The sequence below is a fragment of the Aquarana catesbeiana genome, linkage group LG02 (assembly GCF_042186555.1).
Source record: "Aquarana catesbeiana isolate 2022-GZ linkage group LG02, ASM4218655v1, whole genome shotgun sequence".
In the NCBI taxonomy this organism is placed as follows: domain Eukaryota; kingdom Metazoa; phylum Chordata; class Amphibia; order Anura; family Ranidae; genus Aquarana; species Aquarana catesbeiana.
The window spans coordinates 38,286,620-38,314,502 of record NC_133325.1 but is presented as its reverse complement, the minus strand read 5'-3'; the positions used below and the strand labels follow the sequence as shown (position 1 = coordinate 38,314,502).

General features: G+C 40.9%; 1 protein-coding gene across 1 annotated transcript; it reads left to right on the top strand.

Moving 5' to 3' along the window:
* The first annotated feature begins 8,275 nt into the window (after positions 1-8,275).
* Positions 8,276-9,202, top strand: LOC141129735 (odorant receptor 131-2-like). The gene has a single exon (XM_073617824.1). It carries the CDS (start codon positions 8,276-8,278, stop codon positions 9,200-9,202), a length of 927 nt encoding a protein of 308 aa, XP_073473925.1.
* Positions 9,203-27,883: the final 18,681 nt, after the last annotated feature.

Below are 27,883 nucleotides of genomic sequence, written 5' to 3'. Positions count from 1 at the left end.
TACCTGGAAACTAAATATGTCTGTCGCTCTTCAGAAGATTTACAATCGATCCTAATTGAAATAGGTTTAGCCGAAGAAACCTTGAGCAAAGACCAGCCCCGCAGACGTTCCACCTCTCGATCTTCACAGCAAAATAAAGATACAGGACCCAGCTCTACATCCTCTTCATATCAAAATCTCAACAAGCGTGGTCATTACGAACATTCACCTCCCACCATTGTGGACTCAATGGACTGACTTTCCAGCTCAAACAAATTCCTCTCACTTGTTTCAGGTTTCCAGCTTCTCATGCTGGTTAAGTTCCTTTAAGTGCCAAGTTCATGAATAAAATGAGCTTTGGCTACATGGTTTAGTTATAATAATAGTAAGGAGGAAGAAGAGGAAAAGAGGAAGAGTAAAAAGATTTTTTATTTTTTGTTGAATTTTTTCCTTTTTTTCCTCTTTAGTCTCCCTTTTTTAAAACTCAGTTAATTATTACTATGATAGTACTCCTATAGCTCCTGTGGTCCTCCAGTGTTGTTGATCCCATAGGAATTCCTTGCTGCCTTTCATACCACCTAAAGAGCCCCACTAATTTCTATGGGGGACTCTGCAGGTGGTCCCGGATCCTCTCAAGGTGTATTATATACTCACCTGAGATGCTCCGACACCCTATTGTCTAACTTTTGTCTAATGATATTTAGTCTCCATATTGGGTTATTTTTTTTTGTATTCTCTTATTCTTTCTCTTTCTATCTTTAACTATTGCCCCTTGACTCTCCAGCTGGTGGTTCTGGCTCTTGGTAAGTACTTTGCCTATTATGATATAATGTTTATTCTAGTTGGTTTATGGCCCCTATAAATGTCATGTCATTAAATGTACAAGGGTTTAATATTTCGCATAAACGAACAAAAGCATTACGCTCCTTTGCAATAAAGAAAGCTAACATCATATGTTTACAGGAAACCCATTTCACAGATAAGATTTATCCCAAGTTTCTTTCATCCTCCTATCCACAATTCTATACAGCCTCTACCACGGTTAAACAGCGTGGAACTCTGATTGGTTTCCATCGTTCCACGCCGTTTCATCTAGTATCACAATTAACAGACCCTGAAGGACGATATATACTTTTAACAGGTTTTATTTCTGATAATCCTATTATAATTGTATCATATTATGCACCCAACAAACACCCAACTGCCTTCTTGTTTCATCTCTTTCACGTAATAGAAGCTCATAGGATTGGTACAGTTGTTATCTGTGGAGATTCCAATGCAACTATTTTCCCGTTTCTGGATAACTCTCCCTCAAAACCTAACACAGGTACAAAAAACTTGACTTTCCAACACCTACTTAACACACATGGCTTAGTGGGCACTTGGCGATAAATGAACCCTGCCAGTAGACGTTTCACTCATTATTCCTACCCACATAAGTCCTTCTCATGAATAGATCATATCTTTACTCCATCCAGTATGTTACCAGAAATCATTTCATCCAAAATTGTTCCTCTTCCATGGACAGACCACTGCGCAGTAATGACTACTATTGCCTCCACAATTCCCAGATCACATGACACCACTTGGTGTATAAACGACTCTATACTGACTCACCCTTCTCACCGTGTTGTAATTGAGAAAGCACTATCAGATTATCTAACATCTAATGACACAGGTGATATCTCTGCTCTTACATTATGGGAAGCACATAAAGTTGTTTTTAGAGGTAGATTTATACAACAAGCGACTATAATTAAAAGAGAACGTAAAATTCTGTTTGCAAAACTTGAATCTACCTTTAATGACTGTTACCAGGATTTTCAATCCTCTCCGAATGCTAACAATAACACTAAACTTGAAAAAGCCCGTCTGAATTTAGATCTTTTTTTGACCGATTAAGCAGACAAACTCATACGCAAACGCCAGCATGTACAATACCTTAAGGCAAATAAGCCCGATACGCTTATGGCTAGAATCCTGAAGAATTCACAACACAATCAGACACCCATCAAGCTAAAAATATCTAGAGAAGCGTATACTAATAATCCAGTAAAGATTCTCAAGATATTTTGTTCTAATTTGGCTAAATTATACTCCTCATCTCCAAATTTTGATAAAACCAAAGCAGATGCTTTATTTTCTAATATTACACTTCCAAATTTTGACCAGCTGCAGAGAGCCCATCTTGAAAACACGATCACTGATACTGAAGTGTTAAATGCAATAAAATCCTTAAAATTATGTAAGAGACCGGGCCCAGATGGCTTTTCAGCAGCCTACTATAGACAGTATGCACACATCTTAACACCAGTCTTAACCAAGGCCTTCAACTAGATCCTTGAAGGACATTCATTTAGAACAGAGACGCTTACCTCTATTATAGCAATGATCCCCAAACCACACTCTGATTCTACTTCCTGAACTAATTATTGTCCTATATCTCTTCTCAACCTGGATATAAAACTATTGGCTAAAATCATGGCCACCAGACTGAATACCATCATAGGTCATCTAATTCATAAAGACCAAACAGGCTTTATGCCAAAACGTCAGGCAGGCGATAATATCAGGCCTACACTCTTACTTATCCACGCGGCTAAAACTAGACAGATACCAGCTTGCCTTGTATCTTTAGACATAAGGAAAGCATTTGACTCTGTCACTTGGCCATATATGGAATAAACTCTTCAAAAATGGGGTTTTGGCAACCACTTTCTAACCTGGGTCTCCTCTTTATACAATAATCCTAGAGCATATATTAAATACTCAGGTTATAAGTCAACAATGTTCGACATCAGAAGAGGTACAAGACAAGGTTGTCCCCTTTCCCCATTACTTTTTGCCCTATTAATTGAACCTTTAGCACAACTAATTAGGAATACTCCCAATTAGGGATGAGCCGAACACCCCCCTGTTCGGTTCGCACCAGAACATGCGAACAGGAAAAAAGTTCGCTCGAACAAGCGAACACCGTTCAAGTCTATGGGACACGAACATGAATAATCAAAAGTGCTAATTTTAAAGGCTTATATGCAAGTTATTGTCATAAAAAGTGTTTGGGGACCTGGGTCCTGCCCCAGGGGACATGGATCAATGCAAAAAAAAGTTTTAAAAACGGCCGTTTTTTCAGGAGCAGTGATTTTAATAATGCTTAAAGTCAAACAATAAAAGTGTAATATCTCTTTAAATTTCGTACCTGGGGGGTGTCTATAGTATGCCTGTAAAGGGGCGCATGTTTCCTGTGTTTAGAACAGTCTGACAGCAAAATGACATTTGGAAGGAAAAAACACATTTAAAACTACCCGCGGCTATTGCATTGCCGACAATACACATAGAAGTTCATTGATAAAAACGGCATGGGAATTCCCCCCAGGGAAACCCCGAACCAAAATTAAAAAAAAAAAAAATGACGTGGGGGGTCCCCATAAATTAAATACCAGGCCCTTCAGGTCTGGTATGGATATTAAGGGGAACCCCGGCCAAAATTTTAAAAAAAAATGACGTGGGGTTCCCCCTAAATTCTATACCAGACCCTTCAGGTCTGGTATGGATTTTAAGGGGAACCCCGCGCCAAAAAAAAAAAAAAAACGGCGTGGGGTCCCCCCAAAAATCCATACCAGACCCTTATCCGAGCACGCAACCTGGCAGGCCGCAGGAAAAGAGGGGGGGACAAGAGTGCGGCCCCCCCCCCCCCTAAACCGTACCAGGCCACATGCCCTCAACATTGGGAGGGTGCTTTGGGGTAGCCCCCCAAAAGACCTTGTCCCCATGTTGATGAGGACAAGGGCCTCATCCCCACAACCGTGGCCGGTGGTTGTGGGGGTCTGCGGGCGGGGGGCTTATCGGAATCTGGAAGCCCCCTTTAACAAGGGGACCCCCAGATCCCGCCCCCCCCCTGTGTGAAATGGTAAGGGGGTACTTACCCCTACCATTTCACTAAAAAACTGTCAAAATAGTTAAAAATGACAAGAGACAGTTTTTGACAATTCCTTTATTTAAATGCTTCTTCTATCTTCCTTCATCTTCTTCTTCTTCTGGTTCTTCTGGCTCTTCTGGTTCTTCCTCCGGCGTTCTCGTCCAGCATCTTCTCCGCGGCGTCTTCTATCTTCTTCTCCTCGGGCCGCTCCGCACCCATGGCATGAGGGGAGGCTCCCGCTCTTCTCTTCATCTTCTTCTTCATCCTCTTCTCTTCTTCATCTTCTTCATCTTCTTCATCTTCATCTTCTCTTCTTTTCTTCTCCGGGCCGCTCCGCATCCATGCATGAAGGGAGGCTCCCGCTGTGTGACGGCGTCTCCTCGTCTGACGGTTCTTAAATAATGGGGGGCGGGGCCACCCGGTGACCCCACCCCCCTCTGACGCACGGTGACTTGCGGGACTTCCCTGTGACGTCACGGGGAATGCCACAGGGAAGTCCCGTCATGTCCCGTGCGTCAGAGGGGGGCGGGGTCACCGGGTGGCCCCGCCCCCCGTTATTTAAGAACCGTCAGACGAGGAGACGCCGTCACACAGCGGGAGCCTCCCTCCATGCATGGATGCGGAGCGGCCCGCAGAAGAAAAGAAGAGAAGATGAAGATGAAGAAGATGAAGAAGAGAAGAGGATGAAGAAGAAGATGAAGAGAAGAGCGGGAGCCTCCCCTCATGCCATGGGTGCGGAGCGGCCCGAGGAGAAGAAGATAGAAGACGCCGCGGAGAAGATGCTGGACGAGAACGCCGGAGGAAGAACCAGAAGAGCCAGAAGAACCAGAAGAAGAAGAAGATGAAGGAAGATAGAAGAAGCATTTAAATAAAGGAATTGTCAAAAACTGTCTCTTGTCATTTTTAACTATTTTGACAGTTTTTTAGTGAAATGGTAGGGGTAAGTACCCCCTTACCATTTCACACAGGGGGGGGGGCCGGGATCTGGGGGTCCCCTTGTTAAAGGGGGCTTCCAGATTCCGATAAGCCCCCCGCCCGCAGACCCCCACAACCACCGGCCACGGTTGTGGGGATGAGGCCCTTGTCCTCATCAACATGGGGACAAGGTGTTTTGGGGGGCTACACCAAAGCACCCTCCCAATGTTGAGGGCATGTGGCCTGGTACGGTTCAGGAGGGGGGGGGCCGCACTCTCGTCCCCCCCTCTTTTCCTGCGGCCTGCCAGGTTGCGTGCTCGGATAAGGGTCTGGTATGGATTTTTGGGGGAACCCCACGCCGTTTTTTTTTTTTTTTTTTGGCGCGGGGTTCCCCTTAAAATCCATACCAGACCTGAAGGGTCTGGTATGGAATTTAGGGGGAACCCCACGTCATTTTTTTTTTTAAATTTTGGCCGGGGTTCCCCTTAATATCCATACCAGACCTGAAGGGCCTGGTATGGAATTTAGGGGGACCCCCCCCACGTCATTTTTTTTTTTTTTAATTTTGGTTTGGGGTTTCCCTGGGGGGAATTCCCATGCCGTTTTTATCAATGAACTTCTATGTGTATTGTCGGCAATGCAATAGCCGCGGGTAGTTTTAAATGTGTTTTTTCCTTCCAAATGTCATTTTGCTGTCAGACTGTTCTAAACACGGGAAACATGCGCCCCTTTACAGGCATACTATAGACACCCCCCAGGTACGAAATTTAAAGGGATATTACACTTTTATTGTTTGACTTTAAGCATTATTAAAATCACTGCTCCTGAAAAAACGTCCGTTTTTAAAACTTTTTTTTGCATTGATACATGTCCCCTGGGGCAGGACCCGGGTCCCCAAACACTTTTTATGACAATAACTTGCATATAAGCCTTTAAAATTAGCACTTTTGATTTCTCCCATAGACTTTTAAAGGGTGTTCCGCGGCATTCGAATTTGCCGCGAACACCCCAAATTGTTCGGTGTTCGGCGAACTTGCGAACAGCTAATGTTCGAGTCGAACATGAGTTCGACTCGAACTCGAAGCTCATCCCTACTCCCAATATTAAAGGTATCGAATTAGGTGGTCATCACCATAACTTATGCCTTTTCGCAGATGATATTCTTGTATTTTTGTCACGACCACATATATCTACCCCTAATTTACTACTCACACTTGAAAACTTTGCTCAAATTTCAGGCCTATATATCAACCCTACAAAATCGAATGTGTTAAATATTTACTTATCACAATCTGAACTTCAACAAGCCCAAACTTCCTTACCTTTTAACTGGGTTCCGAAACAACTCCCATACTTAGGAATACAAATCACAATTTCCCTTAAGGATCTTTTTGCAGTTAATTACTTACCTCTTCTGAAACAAATTACTGGTCTCATGAAACAATGGGCTTCTCTTCCGTTGTCCTGGTTGGGAAGGATTAACGCTAATAAGATGTCAATACTGCCGAAATTTTTATACTTATTCAGGGTACTTCCAATACCACTACCATCTTATTTTCTAAGACTTACTCAAAGTAGAGTTATGTCCTTTATTTGGGGTATCACCAAACCTCGCATATCTAAATCTACACTATATCTGAATAAACTGAAAGGTGGGTTGGGGATACCCAACTTTTCCTCTCATTGCAACGCTGCGCAGATCGCACTTCTTCCCAAATATCACGGTACGGTTGAAAAAACCCTTTGGGTAGCTGTTGAATCAATAGACAGCGACCCTATCTCAGTGGCAAATATATTATGGCTTAACCATACCGATAGGGCTCATCTTACTAATCCAATAACAAAACATACCTTGACTATTTGGGATAAGTTTAAATGTCTGCATAATCTCAAATCCCCACATAATCCCTTGCTCTCATTCCTCAATAATCCAGCCTTTTATCCTGCTTGGAATTTTCCAAGATCATTCTCTATATGGTCCACTGTAAATCTTACTCGCTTGTATAATTTATCCTCTTCATCCAATATTCATACCTTTCCTGTACTATGTGAAACTTACGGTTTACCTAAAAAAGAAATATTTCGTTATTTACAGATTAAAAATTTCTATAAACCATTACTTAATACAGGTTCTACTCTCAATCAAATGACTCAATTTGAGCATATTTGTATAAGCGATCCAAACATCAGAGTACTTATCTCATTATTATACCATCAACTCAATGTGACTTCCAGAGAATCTCTACCCTCATATGCTGTTAAATGGGCACAGGATATTAATCAAAAACTAGATGATAAAGATTGGTCTAATATATGGTTAGCCAACAGAACTTCCTCTCCAAACAGTTTTTCTGTAGAAACTAATTATAAGGTCTTAACAGGATGGTACATGGTACCAGCTAGAATAGCTAAATTTGCTCCCACATACTCACCTAATTGCTTCAGAGGATGTGACATGCCAGGTACACACTACCACATATGGTGGCAATGCCCAGTTGTCAAAGTATTCTGGAAGAACATATTTTTTATGGCCTCTAAATCCTTGGAAACCACAATTCCTCCAGATCCTACTATGGCTCTTCTAAACCTAAAACATGCCATGCTCACTCACACTCAATTTCATTTGTTTATTCAACTAAGTACTGCAGCCAAACAAACCATAGCCAAGGCATGGAAGTCTCAAACTCTAATCGTGAACGAAGCTACACACAATGAAACACACAACACAGAATGAACAAAGCACTCATACAAGCAAAGATGACAGCTATTAAAGAGAATAAGATCGATAAATTTAGTAAGATCTGGCAACCATGGGTTAAACACTATTTCCCCGCCGACTGTGACCAATCTTTATTATTACCACACTAGGTTATATAATATATTCACTAAATAAAAGTGTATGTCTGCCGTGAGCCAGAACGCCACCCCGGGTACCCCCATTCTTCTCTCTTTCTTCTCTTCCCCCCCCCCCTTTTTTACTATTTTCTATGGTATATGCTGTATGTAAACAAGAGATACTTATTCTTTATCATACTCTTTTTTTATTGCTCATCTTACAACAAGACAATTATATTTAGTCTGAACATTTCATGTTTATTTTTATTCCTATGCCTTATTCTATAACGTAATAACAGTTGTAAGACGGTTCTATACATAATACTATACTGTAAAGCATCTTGAATATATGCAATGTATCCATGTATTATATTCTTTTATTTCTTTTTCTTTTCGAAAACTCAATAAATATATTTAACAAGAGAAGAATTACAGTGTTAAGGTCATGTTTAGTGTTAGGGAGTATTATGTCAAGCTTTAAGTGTTTGTGGGAGGTTAGGTATTGAGGGTTAGTTTCAAGGGTTAGGTTTCATGTGGATTAGGTGTTAGGGTCAGTCTGAAGTGTTAAATTGAGATTAGCTATCTAGTTGTGTCATGCATTTTTTTCACTTTTTTCAGAAGCCGCACATGATGAACTTAACCGTATTCAGTACTTTCAATAACATCACCTACATAAACAGCCAATACCTTCGAATGCATCAAAATGTACAGATTGGTTTCATCATCATCACCACCTTCTGCTTCTGTTTCTTCATCTACTTCATCATAGTTCTTCTAGTGGTTTACTTCACTATTCCTCACGTCCGGGAGAACGCACGATACATCCTTTTTGCCCATATGCTCATCAACGATACAGTGTACCTCAGCCTTGGACTCTTCCTGAGTATGGGCGTTGGACTCCTAATATATATTCCTTTACCCATCTGTTACATTCTGGTGTCCTGTGCCGCAGCTACATTTCGAATCACTCCATACAACTTGGCCTTCATGGCCCTGGAACGATATGTGGCTATTTGCTTCCCTCTCAGACACACCATGATATGTACAGCCCAGAGGTCATATGTTGCTATTGCAGCAATGTGGTTTGTTGGTTGGCTTCCTATTGTTGCTGATTTTATAGTCCTCATTTCCAGTGTTGAGATTAAATATTTCTCCCAAAATCTACTATGCAGGCAACAATCAGTACTTGTCCTACCAGCCCAAAACACCATACAATTCTCCATCTTAACTGGAACTTTTATTCTGGTGTCTCTGGTCATTCTCTTTACCTACATAAAGGTTATGCTGATAGCTCGAAAAACTGGCTCTGGGGGGTCTTCAGCCTCCAGGGCTGGTAGAACCTTGATCCTTCATGCAGTTCAGCTCTTTCTATGTCTGCTCTCTCTAACTTTTTCATTTTCAGAAATGTACCGTGGAGAATATAATTTTTTGGTGATAATGCTCAATTTTTTGATGTTAATGTATTTGCCAAGACTTCTCAGCCCTCTTATTTATGGCATCAGAGATAAAGTGTTTAGTAAAAGCATTAAGAAGATGTATTCTATCATCAAATAAGCTCTGTGCAAACCTTAATCCTTTAAGGGTCCTCACACTTATACCAATTATTGTCCAAGAAAGGTTATTTTAGATTTTCTCTACCAATCATTGTCCTGTGTGCAGACCAACAATTTTCTTGGATGAACGGTTTCACAATGACTTCAGTTATCCCTTGCACAATCTGGACCATTCAGCACCTACACCAAACATCCTTATTGGTTAGGAGGAGTATGGAGGCCACGTTTTTTGCCTATAGAACAGAAATAAAAGTGTCTGGTGATCCAACCTGCTCATGTATGCGCCAACAGAAATGTAAATAACCCCGATGAGGTCACTTTGAATAGCCAGCTGATGGTTTTTTTTTTTTTTTTGGACATGTTCACATATTATCTCATACTGGTTCAAAACCTTCTAGTGTCCAAAATTGACTACCACGGTCTCAAAATACCAAGTACCTTAACTATCATCCATCTCTACCAAAACCATGATTTGTCTGATATTTTGACAGAAAAGTTATCCTCCTGCAATGAAAAAAATTTCACTCCCCCTGACATTAGTCAAATGGTCAAAATAAATCATTTGCTACCTAATTATAAAATAGGATATAGCAGCAGAGCCTGTCCCAAAAAAAATACAAACCTGGGCAACTAAGTGTAGCACCCTCTTACTTAGGTTGCTAGGATATTAGGCAAGTTTAGTTATTTTTGGCTCCTCTGTAATCAGTGGTGCAGTTATTGATTTCTTTTGGCTGTTCTGGAATTCACAGGTTGCAAGTTTGATTGCTCTCCCCTGCCTTCTAGAACACAGAGAGTGAAGCAACGCAAATGAGAAACATGAATATTTATGGTGCTGCAGTCAATCCCTTGGGAAGTGGCCCCAGAAGGCTGAAGAGTGACCATTATGAGGGTTCTTGCTGCACATGGATAAATATACACCTAGATAGAGATGTGCACAACAGAAAAATGTGTTTCATTTTGTTTCGGATTCTTTCGTTAAGTTAATCATTTTGTTTCGGCATGTTTGTTATCTTAGAATGATTCTTTTTGAAATCCGTGCTTTCATACTTTGGGACTTGTTTTGTATATTCATTGTTTTAAAATCGATTTGAAATTCTAATTTATTTGAAATTCGAATCTCGGAAGGCGGCTTTATTCATTCTATTTTATTCTATTCTGTTTTATTCTATTCTATTCAATTTTTTTCTATTCTATTCCTTTCTTTTCTATTCTAATTTAATCTATTCTTTTATATTCTATTATTTTGTTTTCTATTCTATTCTATTCTGTTTTATTTTATTCTATTACATTCTGGTTTTTTTTTCTATTCTACTCTATTCTGTTTTATTAAATTCTATTGCAATTTTTTCTATTCTATTATTTTCTATAAATCAGCTTAAAGTAACCTAAAGTCTTGTTTTTTTTTTTCGTTAAAAATAACAAACATGTTATACTTACCTGCTCTGTTCAGTGGTTTTGCACAGAGCAGCCCAGATCCTCCTCTTCTCCTCAGATCCCCCACTGGCGCTCCTGGCCCCTTCCTCCTGTTGAGTGCCCCCACAGCAAGCAGCTTGCTATGGGGGCACCCAAGCCCAGCTGCAGACACGGGCATTCAGACATTCAGACACGGAGCCGCGGCCCGGCCCCACCTCCTTTCTCTCTTCATTGGCTCACTAACTTTGATTGACAGCGGGAGCCAATGGCGCCGCGCTGCTGTCTCAGACAATGAGGAGGGGAGTCCCGGACAGCCAAGTCTCTCGTGCAACATCACTGGATAGAGAGGGGGCTCAGGTAAGTATTAGGGGGCTGAGGCACACAGAAGGTTTTTTATCTTAATGTATAGAATGCATTAAGATAAATAACCTTCTGCCTATACAACCACTTTAAGTAGGAATCATCATCTTTATAATTTCAAATTCATTTTTAAATTTCAATTCAAATTCATTTTCAAATTCGGATAATTTGTGTCATTATAATTTATTTTGAATTCTTTAAAATTCACTACTATTGTGATTCAGAAATTTGGATACATCCGAATCTACGAATAACGAAAGCTTTGTCCAAATTTAGTTTTGTAACTAAACAAATTGCACATGTCCACTGCTAGATGGAAATGAAGAGCAATGAGTGAGTGAGAGTTTACTGTGTGTGTGAAATGTTGGAGAAATTCTAAAAAAACTAAAAACTAACTGGAGTTCAAAAGTTCAAAAATAATTTTAGAAAGTATTATTTTATTGAAAGGGTAGTTGATGCTTGGAATAAACTACCAACAGAGATAATGAGACAGCCAACCGTAAATGGCTTCAAACATACATGGATCAAACATAGATCTATACTTAGTCAAAAGCAAAAAAACAAAAAAAAAAAAATTAAATAAAAAGAAAAAAACTATAAATAAAAAAAAATGGGCAAACTCGATGGACTACTTGTTCTTTTTCTGCTGTCACTTTTTTATGTCATGAAAATTTTTATCTTGCCATCTGCAGTCGGATTTCACTATTTTATAGCATTTGAAGTTTTATTTTGTATACCCTGAGAATGCAAAAAAAAAACACCAAAAAAAAAAAAAATCAAATCTCGTATTTCTGCACACAACAACATAATGCACAGAGAATGTTATCAGCTCCCTTGAAGACCATCCACCTTAATACTGAACACTTTCATCCCCTTTCTGCCCAGGTCATTTTTAACTTTCATACTTTACATGACAATTACTTATTATCATGCAGCATTGTACCCAAATTAAATTTTTACCTTTTTTTTGAGACAGATTGAACTTTCTTTTGGTTGTGTTTAATTACTACTGTTTTATTTTTTTGCTATAAAAGGGGAAAAAGTCCTGAACATTTTAAAAAATACACACTTTTCTTTTCACACCCCTGACGACGTCAAACGTATGATGAAACACATTGGGTGAGACCAGACGTGATGTCACCATGCTACTCGGCCGCTTGATATTCTGTCTATGGCCATTGCTGCAGCATATATATGAATACACACTCGCTTTTATCATTGATCATGTGAGTGCATCTTTTATGCCGCGTACACACGAGCGGACTTTACGGCAGACTTTGCCCGGCGGACGGATTTGGTTGGACAATTCGATCGTGTGTGGGCTCCAGCGGACTTTGTTTTCTCAAAAGTTGGACGGACTTAGATTTGAAACATGTTTTAAATTAATCCGTCGAAATCGAGTCCGGTTGAAAAGTCCGCCGTCTGTATGCTAGTTCGATGGACATAAAGCCACGCTAGGGCAGCTATTGGCTACTGGCTCTGAACTTCCTTTTTTTAGTCCGGTCGTACGTCATCACGTACGAATTCGACGGACTTTGGTGGATTGTGTGTAGGCAAGTCTGTTCATTCAGAAAGTCCGTCGTAAAGTACGTCGAAAAGTCCGCCGGGCAAAATCTGCCGTAAAGTCCGCTCGTGTGTACGCGGCATTAGATTCAATAAACCATCTTATATACAGTATCACGCTATGATTCTTTATATTTAATGCATATGCATCAGGAATGAGTTTGTGATTTGAAGCACGTCAGGACCGCCAGCACCTCTATGGATACACCTGGGGAAGGTTTTCCCCACTGCGCTGTTGGCTTTTGCATTCGTTTGGAAGCCACCACATTCTGGTAAGCTGCCATCCTTTGCATTTGGAGGTGTTTTTCAAAGAGGATCTGGGGAAGCTGGCTCTCTTATGTACATAATCATCTGTTATACCCCTCTCGTGTTGGATTCTGATCTGTTGGGACACTGGATTTTAGTTTTCTTCTTTTATTGACTTTTGATCATTTTGGATGCTCTTTGGATTTTTTTTTGATAAACATATTATTATACCCCTTTTTGTTTTTTCTCATTTATCATATTTACCTTTCACAATGTTTATCAAATTTTTTAGATGATTTTATACATGCTCATTGAGTGATAGTGCTGCACTATATGTATATTAAGTGTATATTATTTAGTTTGTGTAAAAGATATTATGGAGTCTACAAACTATGGTGTATATACTGTACTGTTGTGAGTCTGGTATGGAATCTAAATAATTGTTGGAAGGCAACATGGTCTAATGTCATATTTCTTGAGTTTCTACATATCTGTTTCCTATTCCCAAAGATCAGCCATGCTGATACTTGCAGTTCCATGGCTTTATACAGTAAAGGTTTGAGTTTCTTTCTGGTTGATACAACCAAGCTTTTGTTTTCCTGGGGGCGGCCTGGAATGTCGTTTCTCAGCTCCTGGCTCCCAACCGTCTGTTGCTATAACGCAAACTTGAAAGGAACCATAGCTGACAAGATGATTGATGAATGTCCTGCTACAGAAGATCAAAAGATCAAAGGCATTGAAGATTGACCTAGAATACAGAGACATGATACATGGACAATGCTGCCCTAGAGGCCAATACAACAGGATGGACAGTAATAAAAGGTAATAAAAGGGCTACCTCTTGGCAATACCTCATTGGACAGGAGGCTAGTGGGGGTGGTTACGAATGGGTCTGAATGAATGTGTATTTAAGAGCACACAGGAAGGAATTCTCCCCTTTTTGCTGTTGGTTCAAGCCTGGTGGCTCTCAGAGCCGCATGATTATCTCTTTGCCATCTGAGCCCAGCCCGGTGATACAAAGCTTTGAGGAAAGATTTTGATAAGTATCTTTGATATTCTTGTATTATGTGTTCTATTGTTATATGTTTGTAATATCTTTCCTTAGTATTTTATGTTAGCGTTTTGCTATTTTCTTGGGAAATAAATAAATAAATAAGACTTTGTTTTATTAAGCCGTGTGCTTGGTCTCATAACTAACCTTGTATTATTGTGATATCAACAGTAACATGTCATAGTTACATAGTTACATAGTAGGCGAGGTTGAAAAAAGACACAAGTCCATCAAGTCCAACCTATGTGTGATTATGTGTCAGTATTACATTGTATATCCCTGTATGTTGCGTTCATTTAGGTGCTTATCTAATAGTTTCTTGAATGTCATTAGAGTTTTTAACAGACTAGCTAACTAGGGGATTAGACAAGTTAATACATATGTGCAATAGATAGGGGGAATCTGTAACCACCCTCGAATAATAGTTATTTGCACCGATTACTTCAATAATACATATGAGGAATTTGAATTACTTAAAATGTTAGTGTTTTGCACAGTGCCTCCAACCTTACAGTAAAAATTTTAACTTTGTTCAGACAATCAGTAACATACCACAATAATTTATATAACTATCTCCCAATAAAATTAATAAGTAAATAATTTTTATTAATTTACAAGTACAATTATACAGCTTCATACAGAACCGGAATTTCTGGTGATTAATATTTCATACACCCTACCAAAGACGTCAACACAGCAATAAAACTAAACTATTTTCCTTAATATTTGACAAATAACCCAAGGGTAGCCCAAATACAGGTTAAAAAAACCCCAAGAGGAGGTGACACTCATCATATTTTCTCAAGCATGAAGTATGGTGGATACATACCCTCAATAATAGAAAACAGTATGGTTTGAACGATAGGATGGATATAAATCTTTTTTTAACATAATCGCATTTTTCAACATAGTCGCATTGTTTGATACATTTATCGCACCGTTTTGAATATGCTTTATTTGTTCATCATATGTTTCTCATATGCCTGCTGTGCTTCTCTTTCTTTTCTTCATGTGTTTTTATTTGTTTTGATTGCTCTGATTAGGATGCACCCGCCCTATTTGGAGTACTTACTCTGTTATAAATATCAGTTTTTAAGTCAAACATGTATGCTTTGATGAAGGCTTCTTAGCCGAAACGCGTCAGCTTGTATCTGTGTACCCATGTAACCCAATAAAGAACTTTTATTCAAGTGCATCCAAGTTGCCAGCCCTTTTCTGATTCAAGTACTGCATTTTGGGGCCTGAACGTCCTGGCTGGAGCACCGGATCACAGTTCATAGATCATCATATTATCAGTGGAGCTGGGGTGTGTTAAAAAAAATTGCGGTAATTGCGCCTTAAATTCGAAAAAAAAAATATTTCTTGTCGCTCAGAAAAACAATCCTCTGATATTCTCTGTCCGGAAGAAATTCAAAGTATGTCTAGCAGAGTCAACAAATAGATATTATCAATTTGAAGGAAGTATTAAGTTAACAGAGCTACCAGATTGAATGGGGTGATAAATAATTTCCCTGGGACCACAGTAGCCAAATTTGTTGTAATACAAGTTGATCTTAGCTTCACACACAAACGGCTTCAACACACAAGGCCAATAATTATTTACATTTATTAAATTTATTAAATTAATTTATTAAATACAAAACTACCCTTCACACACTATTGGATAAGATAAAATGTAAACAGTAAAATACAATTCCTATAATTTTCCCTTCACACAGTATTGGATAAGATAAAATGTACACAGTAAGATACAATTCCTATGATTTTGGGAAGAGAAAAATATTATCAATAATTATATGGTCAGTATCTCATCACTATTTAACCACTTCAGCCCCAGAAGGATTTACCCCCTTCCTGACCTGAGCACTTTTTGCGATTCGGCACTGCGTCGCTTTAACTGACAATTGCGCGGTAATGCGACGTGGCTCCGAAACAAAATTGACGTCCTTTTTTTCCCACAAATAGAGCTTTCTTTTGGTAGTATTTGATCATCTCTGCGATTTTTATTTTTTGCGCCATAAACAAAATAAGAGCGACAATTTTGAAAAAAATCCATTATTTTTTACATTTTGCTATAATAATTATCCCCAAAAAATATATAAAAAAAAATGTTTTTTTCTCAGTTTAGGCCAATCCGTATTCTTCTACATATTTTTGGTAAAAAAAAAAAAAAAATCGCAATAAGCGTTTATTGATTTGTTTGCGCAAAAGTTATAGTGTTTACAAAATAGGGGATAGTTTTATGGCATTTTTATTAATAATTTTTTTTTTACTAGTAATGGCGGCGATCAGCGATTTTTATTGTGACTGCGACATTATGGCGGACATGTCGGACATTTTTTTACACATTTTTGGGACTATTGGCATTTATACAGCAATCAGTGCTATAAAAATGCATTGTTTCCTGTATAAATGACACTGGCAGTGAAGGGGTTAACCACTAGGGGGCAGGGAGGGGTTAAGTGTGTCCTGGAGGAGTGATTTCTAACTGTCAGGGGGATGGGTTGTGTGTGTGACATCACTGATCTCTGCTCCGATGACAGGGAGCAGAGATCCAGTGACACTTGTCACTAGGCAGAACGGGGAGATGCTGTTTACAACGGCATCTCCCCGTTCGTCCTCTCCGTGAGGCGTTCGCGGGTATGCCCGTGGCGATCGAGTCCGCGGGACCCGCGACCAGACTCACGGAGATCGCGGCAGTCGCGCGCGCACACGGCGGCACGTTACCTTGCGCAGCCGTGCCATTCTGCCGACGTATATCCACAGGAGCCGGTCGGGAACCGGTTAAAGGAAAGGATGTATATTCGATCTGTTCTAGCAGCAATATCCAGCGAGATGGGGAGTGGCTGCTTATTACCAAATTTGTGTACATCCAGAGGGTGTAGGTCAGTGTGTGGATCTGTGGTCCCTCTCTATGGCACCTCACTTTATACCATCTGGGGCAATAAGCTCATAAAATTATAAGCTCAGCCCAGAAGGTGTGGCTTATTTTCCATTGGTTGGAAAAATCTAATGATTTACTTTGGTGAGTTCAGGTAATATCACCTTCAACCACTAGGCATGTCTGAGAGCAGAAAAATGTGTTCTGAACTATCTGATAAATAATATGTTCTATTTTCATAATGTGTATCTGTTTGTATATTGGTGCTGGAATATATATATTATTTAAGTACTCTGGTAACCGGTTCATGAATTATGAAAGTTTTTATGTATCAATGACATATTTGAAAATTGATCAATCCTGATGTACTGTACTGACGGCTTATCTCATTTCTTGAAGCCCTAAAATGCCAGCACAGTACAATTTTCCCCCAAATGACCTTTTTTTGGAAAGTAGACAGTACAAGATGTTTAGTAAAAGGCATTTGTTTGTTTTTTCACAAAGTTGTAATTTTAACAAGTTGTCTAACGGACAGCATACGCATACTTACAATTACACCCCAAAACACATTCTGCTATTCCTCCCAATAGTGAAGATATCACATGTAAGAGTTTTCCACAGCCTGGTCACACAGAGGGGCCCAAAATCCAAGGAGCGCCTTCATTCTTTCTAGGGGCATAAACTATGCATCTTATTTCCTGACTACCACCAAGACAGTGAAAACACCCATAAAATGACATTTTGGAAAGCAAACACCACAAATTATTTTCTAAGAGGCATAGTGAGTCTTTTGAAGAGTTCATTTTTTTCCACAAGTTTTTGTAAAATAAAAAATTGAAATAAAAATTTGTAGAAAAGTTGTCAATTTAATAAGATATTTCTCACACACACAGCATGGGCATAGTTAGAATTAAACCTCAAAACACATTCTATAGACAGGCTGGAAGCAAAAAATAAATAAAAAAATAGGTGTAGGGCCTCATGACAGGGGACAGGGGATACAGGGCAGTATAGGGTTAATAGCAATATAGTATCATGGGGAGGTCACTGACTGGCTGGCTGGTTGGTTTTCCTAGGTAGGTGGGGCTGCTGGTGGGGGATGCAGGGAGGAAATCTGAAAGAGCGGCAGACCCCTTTGGAGCAACGGATGAGCAGCAATCCCCACCCTGCTGCCCTGGATTGTTTGGTTTGATTGTTGTTTTATATTGTTTTGTTTTAAAAGTTTGGCGGTTGGAGTCTTTGGAGGCGTTAACATTCTTGGAACAGTTCATAATGTGACCCAGCTAAGGTATGGGGTCCTCTATTAGATCCCAGTTAATAGTGGATTAATGGGGAAGTGGTAACAAGGAGATATCTGTGGTGAAGTATGTTTGTCCCTGAGCCGATGTTGTGTGGCTGGGGATCGAAGTCATAACACTGATACACAATCTGAATTTGGTTCTTTGGTGCTTCCCAAGACTGGCAACCTTTATGTTATGGGTACTAGATTATGTTTATTGTTCCTGTTTTAAGGAAATTTTATTTTGTTAATTTGTTAATAAATGGCCATCCTGGCCAAAATTTCTCCAGATTGATGTCATTCCTTAATTGTTCAGAGTTATAGGTATGGGAGGTTTGAGGGGAGTTTTAGGTGTATCAATCTGTGGTACCCCAGTCATGTTCCTTCTGATTATAGCTATACCACGTGTGAGACTTTTTCAGTGTTTGGACTGATTATATATCGTATTGTAACTTGTATATCACACAAATTAACCAATTTTATCAAAACCAATGTACTTGAATGGTCTCCTCTATAGGAGTGGTCAGGGAATATAGCTTTGTGTAGCATCTCCTACAGCAGTCCCAGTTCATATAAGCCAAGCAAGCCTAGCATACTGGTAAGTGGAAGCCCTCAGAAATGCCATGTTCACTGGCCAGGAAGTACAGGAGGCCAAAGAAATGAAGAACAAAAGAGTTCATGTGGTTTCAGGAGTGCAGTTGTCTGCAGGGGATGGCTGGGACTGGTATCTCACAGGAACATAGTCAGCTGGATGTGGAGATGGGTCATTTCAGGCGTAGGCAGAGACGTGGTCAGCAAACAGGCAAAGGATCAGTCCAGGTAACATGCAGATATGTGGTCAATAAACAGGCCAGGGTTAGTATATGCTGTAGCTGAGGTGCTTTGCTGCGCAGCTGTGGCTGGAATTATACCCCTGTACGACCGCTGATCCTGACCCATTCAAGTGAATTGGGTTGCTTGTACGGGGTCCAAAGGGTTAAAGCAGGTAGTGAGCAGGCATTATGATGCCTCCTCACTCACTGCTTGTCAAATGCTCTCTAAATATAGATGATTCTTCAGAGAGCACCTGAACAAGTCCTTATGGTGGCACCATTTACTAAAACCAGAGCACTCAGAATCTGGTGCAGGTGTGCATGGTAGCCAATCAGCTTGTTAAATTAGGCTATGCAGAGCCACACTAGATTTTGCATGGTCCAGTTTTAGTAAATCTCCCCACTGTGACTGCTGTGGCAGTGATCAGGGACACTGTACCTGGTGTGGCGGTGATCAGGGACACTGTACCTGGTGTGGCGGTGATCAGGGACACTGTAACTGGTGTGGCGGTGATCAGGGACACTGTAACTGGTGTGGCGGTGATCAGGGACACTATAACTGGTGTGACGGTGATCAGAGTCACTGTAACTGTTGTGGCGGTGATCAGAGACACTGTAACTGGTGTGGCGGTGATCAGAGACACTGTAACTGGTGTGGCGGTGATCAGAGACACTGTAACTGGTGTGGCGGTGATCAGAGACACTGTAACTGATGTGGCGGTGATCAGAGACACTGTAACTGGTGTGGGGGTGATCAGGGACACTAACTGATGTGGTGGTGATCAGAGACACTGTAACTGGTGTGGCGGTGATCAGTGACACTGTAACTGGTGTGGTGGTGATCAGGGACACTTTAACTGGTGTGGTGGTGATAAGGGACACTGTAACTGGTGTGGCGGTGATCAGAGACACTGTAACTGGTGTGGCGGTGATCAGAGACACTGTAACTGGTGTGGGGGTGATCAGGGACATTAACTGGTGTGGTGGTGATCAGAGACACTGTAACTGGTATGGTGGTGATCAGGGACACTGTAACTGGTGTGGTGGTGATCAGGGACATTGTAAAGCCCCTTTCCCATGGCTGGGTTGGTGCAGCCGCCGGATTCCTGTGGAAATAATCTGCAGATTCTTGCTGCTGGAATGACTGGCTTATGCGATCTGCAGTGGCCGCTCAGCCCCGTGCTTCTCCGTCCAGTCCTTACCCTACAAATCAAGCGAATCCCACTGCCTGGGGCAGGATGAACCTACACACACAGTACTCACAAACTTCCAAGAAAGTCTCAACTTCCCTAGATGTTGTTAAATATTTTATCCCAAATATACATCCAATAATGAACTACAGAGATTAGCTATATACTGTTTAAGGATTAAATTTAAGAGGGACTTCAGTAGCCTAGGCGCACTGAGCAGAAGTGGGAGCGGGTACCTGTAAGCACTAGGTACCCACTCCCTGAAAAAAAAGTTCTCTAATTTAGAGAGGAGGGAGAAGTAGGATGAGTGGAAGCTCTGCTTTAAAGAATGTCAAGTATTGGTTTGTAACTATGCTTGGACCAATGTAACTATGTACGTACCATACCCAAGGGTATCCCTCTAGAAGCTGTAAATCACTGTATAGGCACCGTTATTTCAGTGACCTCCACTAACTTCTGGGTCCCCTGCAAAGCAGCTGCCCTGCAGCATTCTAAACATAGGAGGTCAGCTCCTTGAAACGAGTGCCCCTCACAGAAGGCTGTTCAGTTTCTCAACGAATGCCAAGCATTCTTTGATTGGAGGAATTAGAGAGCGTGACCCCCACCGCCCACCTCTCCACCTCTTCCAATTAGAGAACATTTTGCATTCATTTAGAAAATGGATGAATTGGGAGGATTCAACACATGTGCATACTTAAACATTGTTTATATTGTAGAAATTGATTGATCACTGAAATAAGGCAGTTAAAGTGCAGTTCCACCCACTTTTACAACTCTTCAGCATCCCTCGCTAAACTGTGCACTGTAAACGAATTGGATATATTTTTTTTTTTCTCAGCACTTACTGTATATTTGCTGTATTCATTTTTCACTTCCTCCTCCCTGGCCGCGGCCCATCGCATCATTTCCTGTTTGCAATGCCTTCTGGGAAGGGGGGGGCAACTTCCTCTAACACTGCCATTGCTATGGAAACCTGACCTGAAACCTATTACACTGCTTGTGCTGCACTGAGCATGTGCGAGATCTGCAAGGATGAGATCCAGGAAGAAATACATCTATCTGGCTTCAGATGCCCAGACTTAAGATGGCCACGGCCTGCTGTAAGTTTATAAAATAACAAACTACTGCTATAAACTAACAAAACAGACCTTAGTTTACAGACTAACTTTACTAGAATACATTAACCACTTACCAACCGGCCCATAGCCGAATGACGGCTGCAGGGCGGTTGGATAACTCTGGGAGGGCGTACTATGACGTCCTCTCAGAATTCCCCTCTCGCGCGCACCAGAACACATCCGTGACCGCCGGGTCCAGAGGACCCGGCGCATTACGGATCCCAGTAAATGGCCGCTGATCGCGGCCGTTTACCATGTGATCGTTCTGTCAAATGACAGAGCGATCACATGTAAACAGACCGGCGTCATCTGATGACGCCGGTTCCTCTCCTCCCCTCCTGTATACCGATCGGTACACTGTGAGCGGAGAGGGGGATGGATGGATGGCTGCAGCACTGTGGGCTGGATGTGCAGTGCCCACAGCGCTGCACAGTGACATCCAGCCATCCAGCCATCCATGCTCAGCCATCCATAATGCTCTGCAATGCTGTGCAATACTCTGCAATGCCCTGCACTACTCTGCAATGCCCCACAATACTCTGCAATACCCCCGCAATACTCTGCAATACCCCCGCAATACCCTGCAATAACCCGCAGTACTCTGCAATACCCTGCAGTACTCTGCAATACCCCCACAATACTCTGCAATACCCCTGCAATACTCTGCAATACCCCGCAGTACTCTGCAATACCCCACAATACTCTGCAATACCCCGCAATACCCTGCAAAACCCCACAATACTCTGCAATACACTGCAATACCCTGCAATACTCTCCAATACCCTGCAATACTCTCCAATACCCCGCAGTACTCTGCAATACCCCGCAGTACTCTCCAATACCCCGCAATACTCTGCAATACCCCACAATACCCTGCAATACTCTGCAATACCCCACAATACCCTGCAATACCCCGCAGTACTCTGCAATACCCTGAAATACCCTGCAGTACTCTGCAATACCCTGCAATACCCCGCCATACTCAGCCATACCCTGCAATACCCCGGCATACTCAGCCATACCCAGCCATACCCAGCCATACTCAGCCATACTGAGCCATACTCAGCCATACCGAGCCATGCTCTGCCATGCTCTGCCATACTCGGCCTCTGTATGTGGCCAGGCTGTGGAAGTCTCACACATGTGGTATCGCCGTACTCAGGAGGAGTAGGAGAATCTATTTTGGGGTGTCATTTTTGGTATGTGTACATGCTATGTGTTAGAAATATTGTATAAATGGAAAACTTTGTGTTAAAAGAAAAAAATGCATTTTAACCACTTCCCGCCCGCCGGCTGTCATACAACGTCCTTGACTTTGTGCGGGAATATCTAAATGAAGGGTGCAGCTACAGGCATCATTCAGATATCAGCTTTTTCAGCCGGCGATTCCCTACACCATAAGAAGGATTATAGCGGCTGTTCCACTGCTTGATCGTTCTTATGGGAGGCGAGAGGGGATGTCACCCCCTCCCGCCGCCCTCCGGTGCTTCTACCGACTCACCGCTATGATCGAAGCCAGGATCTTTTTTTCTTTTTTTTTTTTTTATTTCAGGCTTCCCAACCTAGAGGTGAGATGTGGGGTCTTATTGAGACCATATCTCACTGTAAAGAGGACCTGTCATGCCATATTCCTATTACAAGGGATGTTTACATTCCTTGTAATAGGAATAAAAGTGGTCAAAAAAATTTTTTGGGGAAAAAAGCATCAAACTAAAATTAATCAAGTAAAATGAACAATAAAAAAAAAAAAATTTTAAAGCGCCCCTGTCCCCGTGTGCTCGCATGCAGAAGGGAACGCATACGTAAGTCCCGCCCACATATGAAAACGGTGTTTAAACCACACATGTGAGGTATGGCTGCAATCGGTAGAGCGAGAGCAATAATTTTGGCCCTAGACCTCCTCTGTAACTCAAAATATGTAACCAGTAAAAAATTTTAAAGCGTCGCCTATGGGGATTTTTGAGTAGAAAAGTTTGGCGCCATTCCACAAGCGCGTGCAATTTTTAAAGGTGACATGTTGGGTATCTATTTACTCGGCGTAACTTCATCTTTCACATTATGCAAAAAAATTGGGCTAACTTTACTGTTTTGTTTTTTTTTAAAGCACAAAACTGATTTTTTTTTACAAAAAAAAGTGTTAAAATAATTGCTGCGCAAATAACGTGCGAGATAAAAAGTTGCAATGACCACCATTGTATTCTCCAGGGTCTTTGCTAAAATAATATATATAATGTTTTGGGATTCTATGTAATTTTCTAGCTAGAAAATTATGATTTTTACATGTAGGAGAGAAATGTCAGAATTGGCCTGGGAGCTCCAGAACGCCTGAAGGTGCTCCGTGCATGTTGGGCCTCTGTATGTGGCCACGCTGTGTAAAAGACTCACACATGTGGTATCACCGTACTCGGGAGTAATAGCAGAATGTGTTTTTGGGTGTAATTTGTGGTATGCATATGCTGTGTGTGAGAAATAACCTGCTAATATGACAATTTTGTGAAAAAAAAAGGGTAAAAAAAAAAACTTGATTTTGCAAAGAATTGTGGGAAAAAATGAAAACTTCAAAAAACTCACCATGCATCTTTCTAAATACCTTGGAATGTCTTCTTTCCAAAAAGGGGTCATTTGGGGGGTATTTGTACTTTTCTGGCATGTTAGGGCCTCAAGAAATTAGATAGGCCGTCAGTACTTCAGGTGTGATTAATTTTCAGATATTGGCACCATAGCTTTTGGACTCTATAACTTTCACAAAGCCCAAATAATATCCACTGATTTGGGTTATTTTTACCAAAGATATGTAGCGGTATAAATTTTGGCCAAAATATATGAAGAAAAATTACTAATTTGCAAAATTTTATAACAGAAATTAAGAAAAATGCATTTTTTTACAGATTTTTCGGTCTCTTTTCTTTTATAGCGCAAAAAATAAAGAACCCAGCGGTGATTAAATACCACCAAAAGAAAGCTCTATTTGTGTGAAAAAAGGACAAAAATTTCATATAGGTACAGTGTTGCATGACTGAGTAATTGTCATTCAAAATGTGAGAGCACCGAAAGCTGAAAATTGGTCTGGTTAGGAAGGGGGTTTAAGTGCCCAGTTGTCAAGTGGTTAAACTTGTGTATTATAGGGGTATTTTTATTTAAAAAGTATAATTTCGGCGGGAACACCACTTTAACAGACATTGCATTACATATGTCGCAGGTCTTACACTTATTTATCAGCAAGGCACATTTTTTATAGTGATATAACATGATCCTACAGACCATAGATTGCCTGAGAAGCACGTCCCCTGTAGAAGGTACAAGATTACTGGGTCACCCTGTGATACCTGAATTCCTTGCATTTATTCAGCTGCCGGTAAGAGACAGTTCCAGGAAGATGGCAGAAGAGACACCCTGTAAGGGGAACCTACTTGTAAGCAGGTTGTGAAAATAGCCAGTTAGTTTGGTGTTCTCCAGGCCAGGAGGGTAGGAGATAAGACCTTTCTTTTGCTTTTTGGTGGGTCTTTTTGTTGGGTCCGACCCACTGGTCCTGTGAGGAGTGATGCCGCTCCAGGCATAGTGTCCCAAATAAACGCCCGCCCCACTCAAACCTTCAGGTGCAGACTCTGAGAACCTTTAGACAATCAAGGAAGATCGCTGAACGGCCGCACTCCGAATATACACCTTTACTGTGGCAAAAACAGTATTAAAAATCCAAAGCTGTCACATCATGGCTGAAGCAGGTATAGAAAAAAAAGCTAATGCATTTCACATCATGGTAGATGCTTAATCATAGCTGGTGATCATAGTCTGACTGAAAATATATATAGTGATTTTAAACCAATTAACCACTTCAACCCTGGAAGAATTTACCCCCTTCCCTGACCAGAGCACTTTTTGCGATTCGGCACTGCGTCACTTTAACTGACAATTGCGCGGTCGTGCGACGTGGCTCCCAAACAAAATTGACGTCCTTTTTTTCCCCACAAATAGAGCTTTCTTTTGGTGGTATTTGATCACCCCTGAGCTTTTTATTTTTTGCGCTATAAACAAAAAAGTGCGACAATTTGGAAAAAAATGCATTATTTTTTACTTTTTGCTATAATAAATATCCCCCAAAAATATATAAAAAAAATGTTTTCCTCAGTTTAGGCCGATACGTATTCTTCTACATATTTTTGGTAAAAAAAATCGCAATGAGCGATTATTGATCGGTTTACGCAAAAGTTATGGCGCTTACAAAATATGGGATAGCTTTATGGCATTTTTATTAATATTTTTTTTTTTTTTAAATGGTGGCGATCAGTGATTTTTATTGTGACTGCGACATTATGGCGGACACATCGGACATTTTTGACACATTTTTGGGACCATTGGTATTTATACAGCAATCAGTGCTATACAAATGCACTGATTCCTGTGTAAATGACATTGGCAGTGATGGGGTTAACCACTAGGTGGCAGTGTAGGGGTTAAGTATGTCCTAGGGGCATGTTTCTAACTGTAGGGGGGATGGGCTGTATGTGACATGTCATTGATCTCTGCTCTGATGACAGGGAGCAGAGATCAGTGACACTGTCACTAGGCAGAACGGGGAGATGCTTGTTTACATTAGCATCTCCCCATTCTTCCTTCCCGTGAGGCAATCGCGGGTATTCCCGTGGCAATCGAGTCCGCGGGACCCGTGACCCGACTCACGGAGCTTGCCGCGCGCCCGCTGGCTGCCTCTTACAGGGGAACGTACAGGTACGTGATTCTGCCTGTACGTGCCCTTCTGCCGCAGTATATCTGCGTGAGGCGGTCGGCAAGCAGTTAAAGTGGAGTTCCACCCACTTTTACAACTCTTCAGCATCCCTCACTAAACTGTGCACTGTAAACGAATTGGATATATTTAATTTTTTTTTCTCAGCACCTACTGTATATCTGCTGTATTCATTTTTCACTTCCTCCTCCCTGGCCGCGGCCCATCGCATCATTTCCTGTTTGCAATACCTTCTGGGAAGGGGCGGCAACTTCCTCTGACACTGCCATTGCTATGGAAACCTGACCTGAAACCTATTACACTGCTTTTGCTGCACTGAGCATGTGCGAGATCTGCAAGGATGAGATCCAGGAAGAAATACAGTCTGGCTTCAGATGCCCACACTTAAGATGGCCATAGCCTGCTGTAAGTTTATAAAATAACAAACTACTGCTATAAACTAACAAAACAGACCTTAGTTTACAGACTAACTTTACTAGAATACATTAAGCTTGTGTATTATAGGGGTATTTTTATTTAAAAAGTATAATTTCGGCTGGAACACCACTTTAAGGAAGCAAACACTCCCCAAAACTCCTCCCATATATAATCAAACTATAATGGAAACCTAGTGTGCAAGAGAGGACAGCACTAAAAAACAGGAAAACACAGAGTATCAAACTCTGCATGTATAGCATAATAAAATGATCCAGTCAATTACACTGCTTCTCTGTAATAACATGCTGTCCTCTAGAAAAAATCGTTATCTAGAAAATGTTCTAATACAACAACTATATACAACGTAAAAACATGGTAATACACTGAACAATGCATGTGAAAATATCTGCAGAGCTTTGTGCAATCAAAATACCACAGACCACAGCAAAAAAACGAACATCATTGTAAATCTCTAATAACCGAAATTCAGATTTGTAAAAATACATGTTAGTAAAAATTCATACTATGAAAATTACCACATCAAACATATTTCATTTACAGTTAATATAGAATAATAATAGAATGATGTATATTATCATAAAGCCATGCGATCGTTCTCTCATTTGTCATGTCTGTGTTAGAGAAAAGACCATATGGTGTACTAAGAAAAAAGAAAAGGTAATAATGGTAATGAAAAAATAAAGAAGAATATTAATAAAGAAAATAAGAATAGGAAGTAAATGAATATCAAACAAATATATACAAATGAATATACAGGTGATGCTTGGAGCCATGAAAATATATGTCAATGTGTATATAATATACACGAAATGTACATGGATGTCCTGCCCCAGATTCACATATGTGACGTGCATAGCCAACAGTGGTATGGAAAACCACAACTATCATGCACATCAATACAATATTGCATCACATATAGTCAAATGTATGAATTTAGGACCAATACCAATCCAATCAATTTCAATGAAAAACTATTCATAGAAATAAGAAATGTCCCAATCAAAATTTAAGCCTACTGTTTTTCTTGTGTGTAAAGTGAATATCCAGTAAACTTCTTTTCCTGACAGACTCCATGGCAGCAACGTGTGGGTTAAGTCCCGCCTCTACTACCCTATAGGACACTACTCCCATAAATCTTTGCTCCCTGCCCCCGGCCGTGTTCTTTTTTTGTCCTCCTCGCAAGACCTAGTGTTGGTCTTCCTACCTGAAGATGTTTATCCCCACGATCAAGGTTGGCCGAGCTGCGACTTGGATCGGGAAAAGTCGCATTACTCCGCTAAGCCCTAGCTATTAGCAGGGTATGGAGTGGGGCGTTGGAAGAGGCGCAGGAAGAAGCCGTTTTCCCTGGCCACTGGCAGGCGAGGCCGCGCATGGGTTGGATAGCCAGCTATTAGCAGGTGACCCCTTGTTGCCCCTGGAAAGTCCGGTGTTTACCTTCGGCCTGATGATCGTGGTGGGATTGGTGAGATGTTTCCTTGCTATCATGGCAGCAGTTTCTGTTGGAATTCCTTGTTGTTCCTCTCCCTTGTGTGTCTTTTCCCCTCGTCTTAACGTTCAGGTGGTTGCAGGCATGGCGGCTGGTTCTTCCTG

Excerpts from the sequence above, each read along its gene's own strand:
- LOC141129735 (XM_073617824.1), top strand. The coding sequence starts at position 8,276 with ATGATGAACTTAACCGTATTCAGTACTTTCAATAACATCACCTACATA.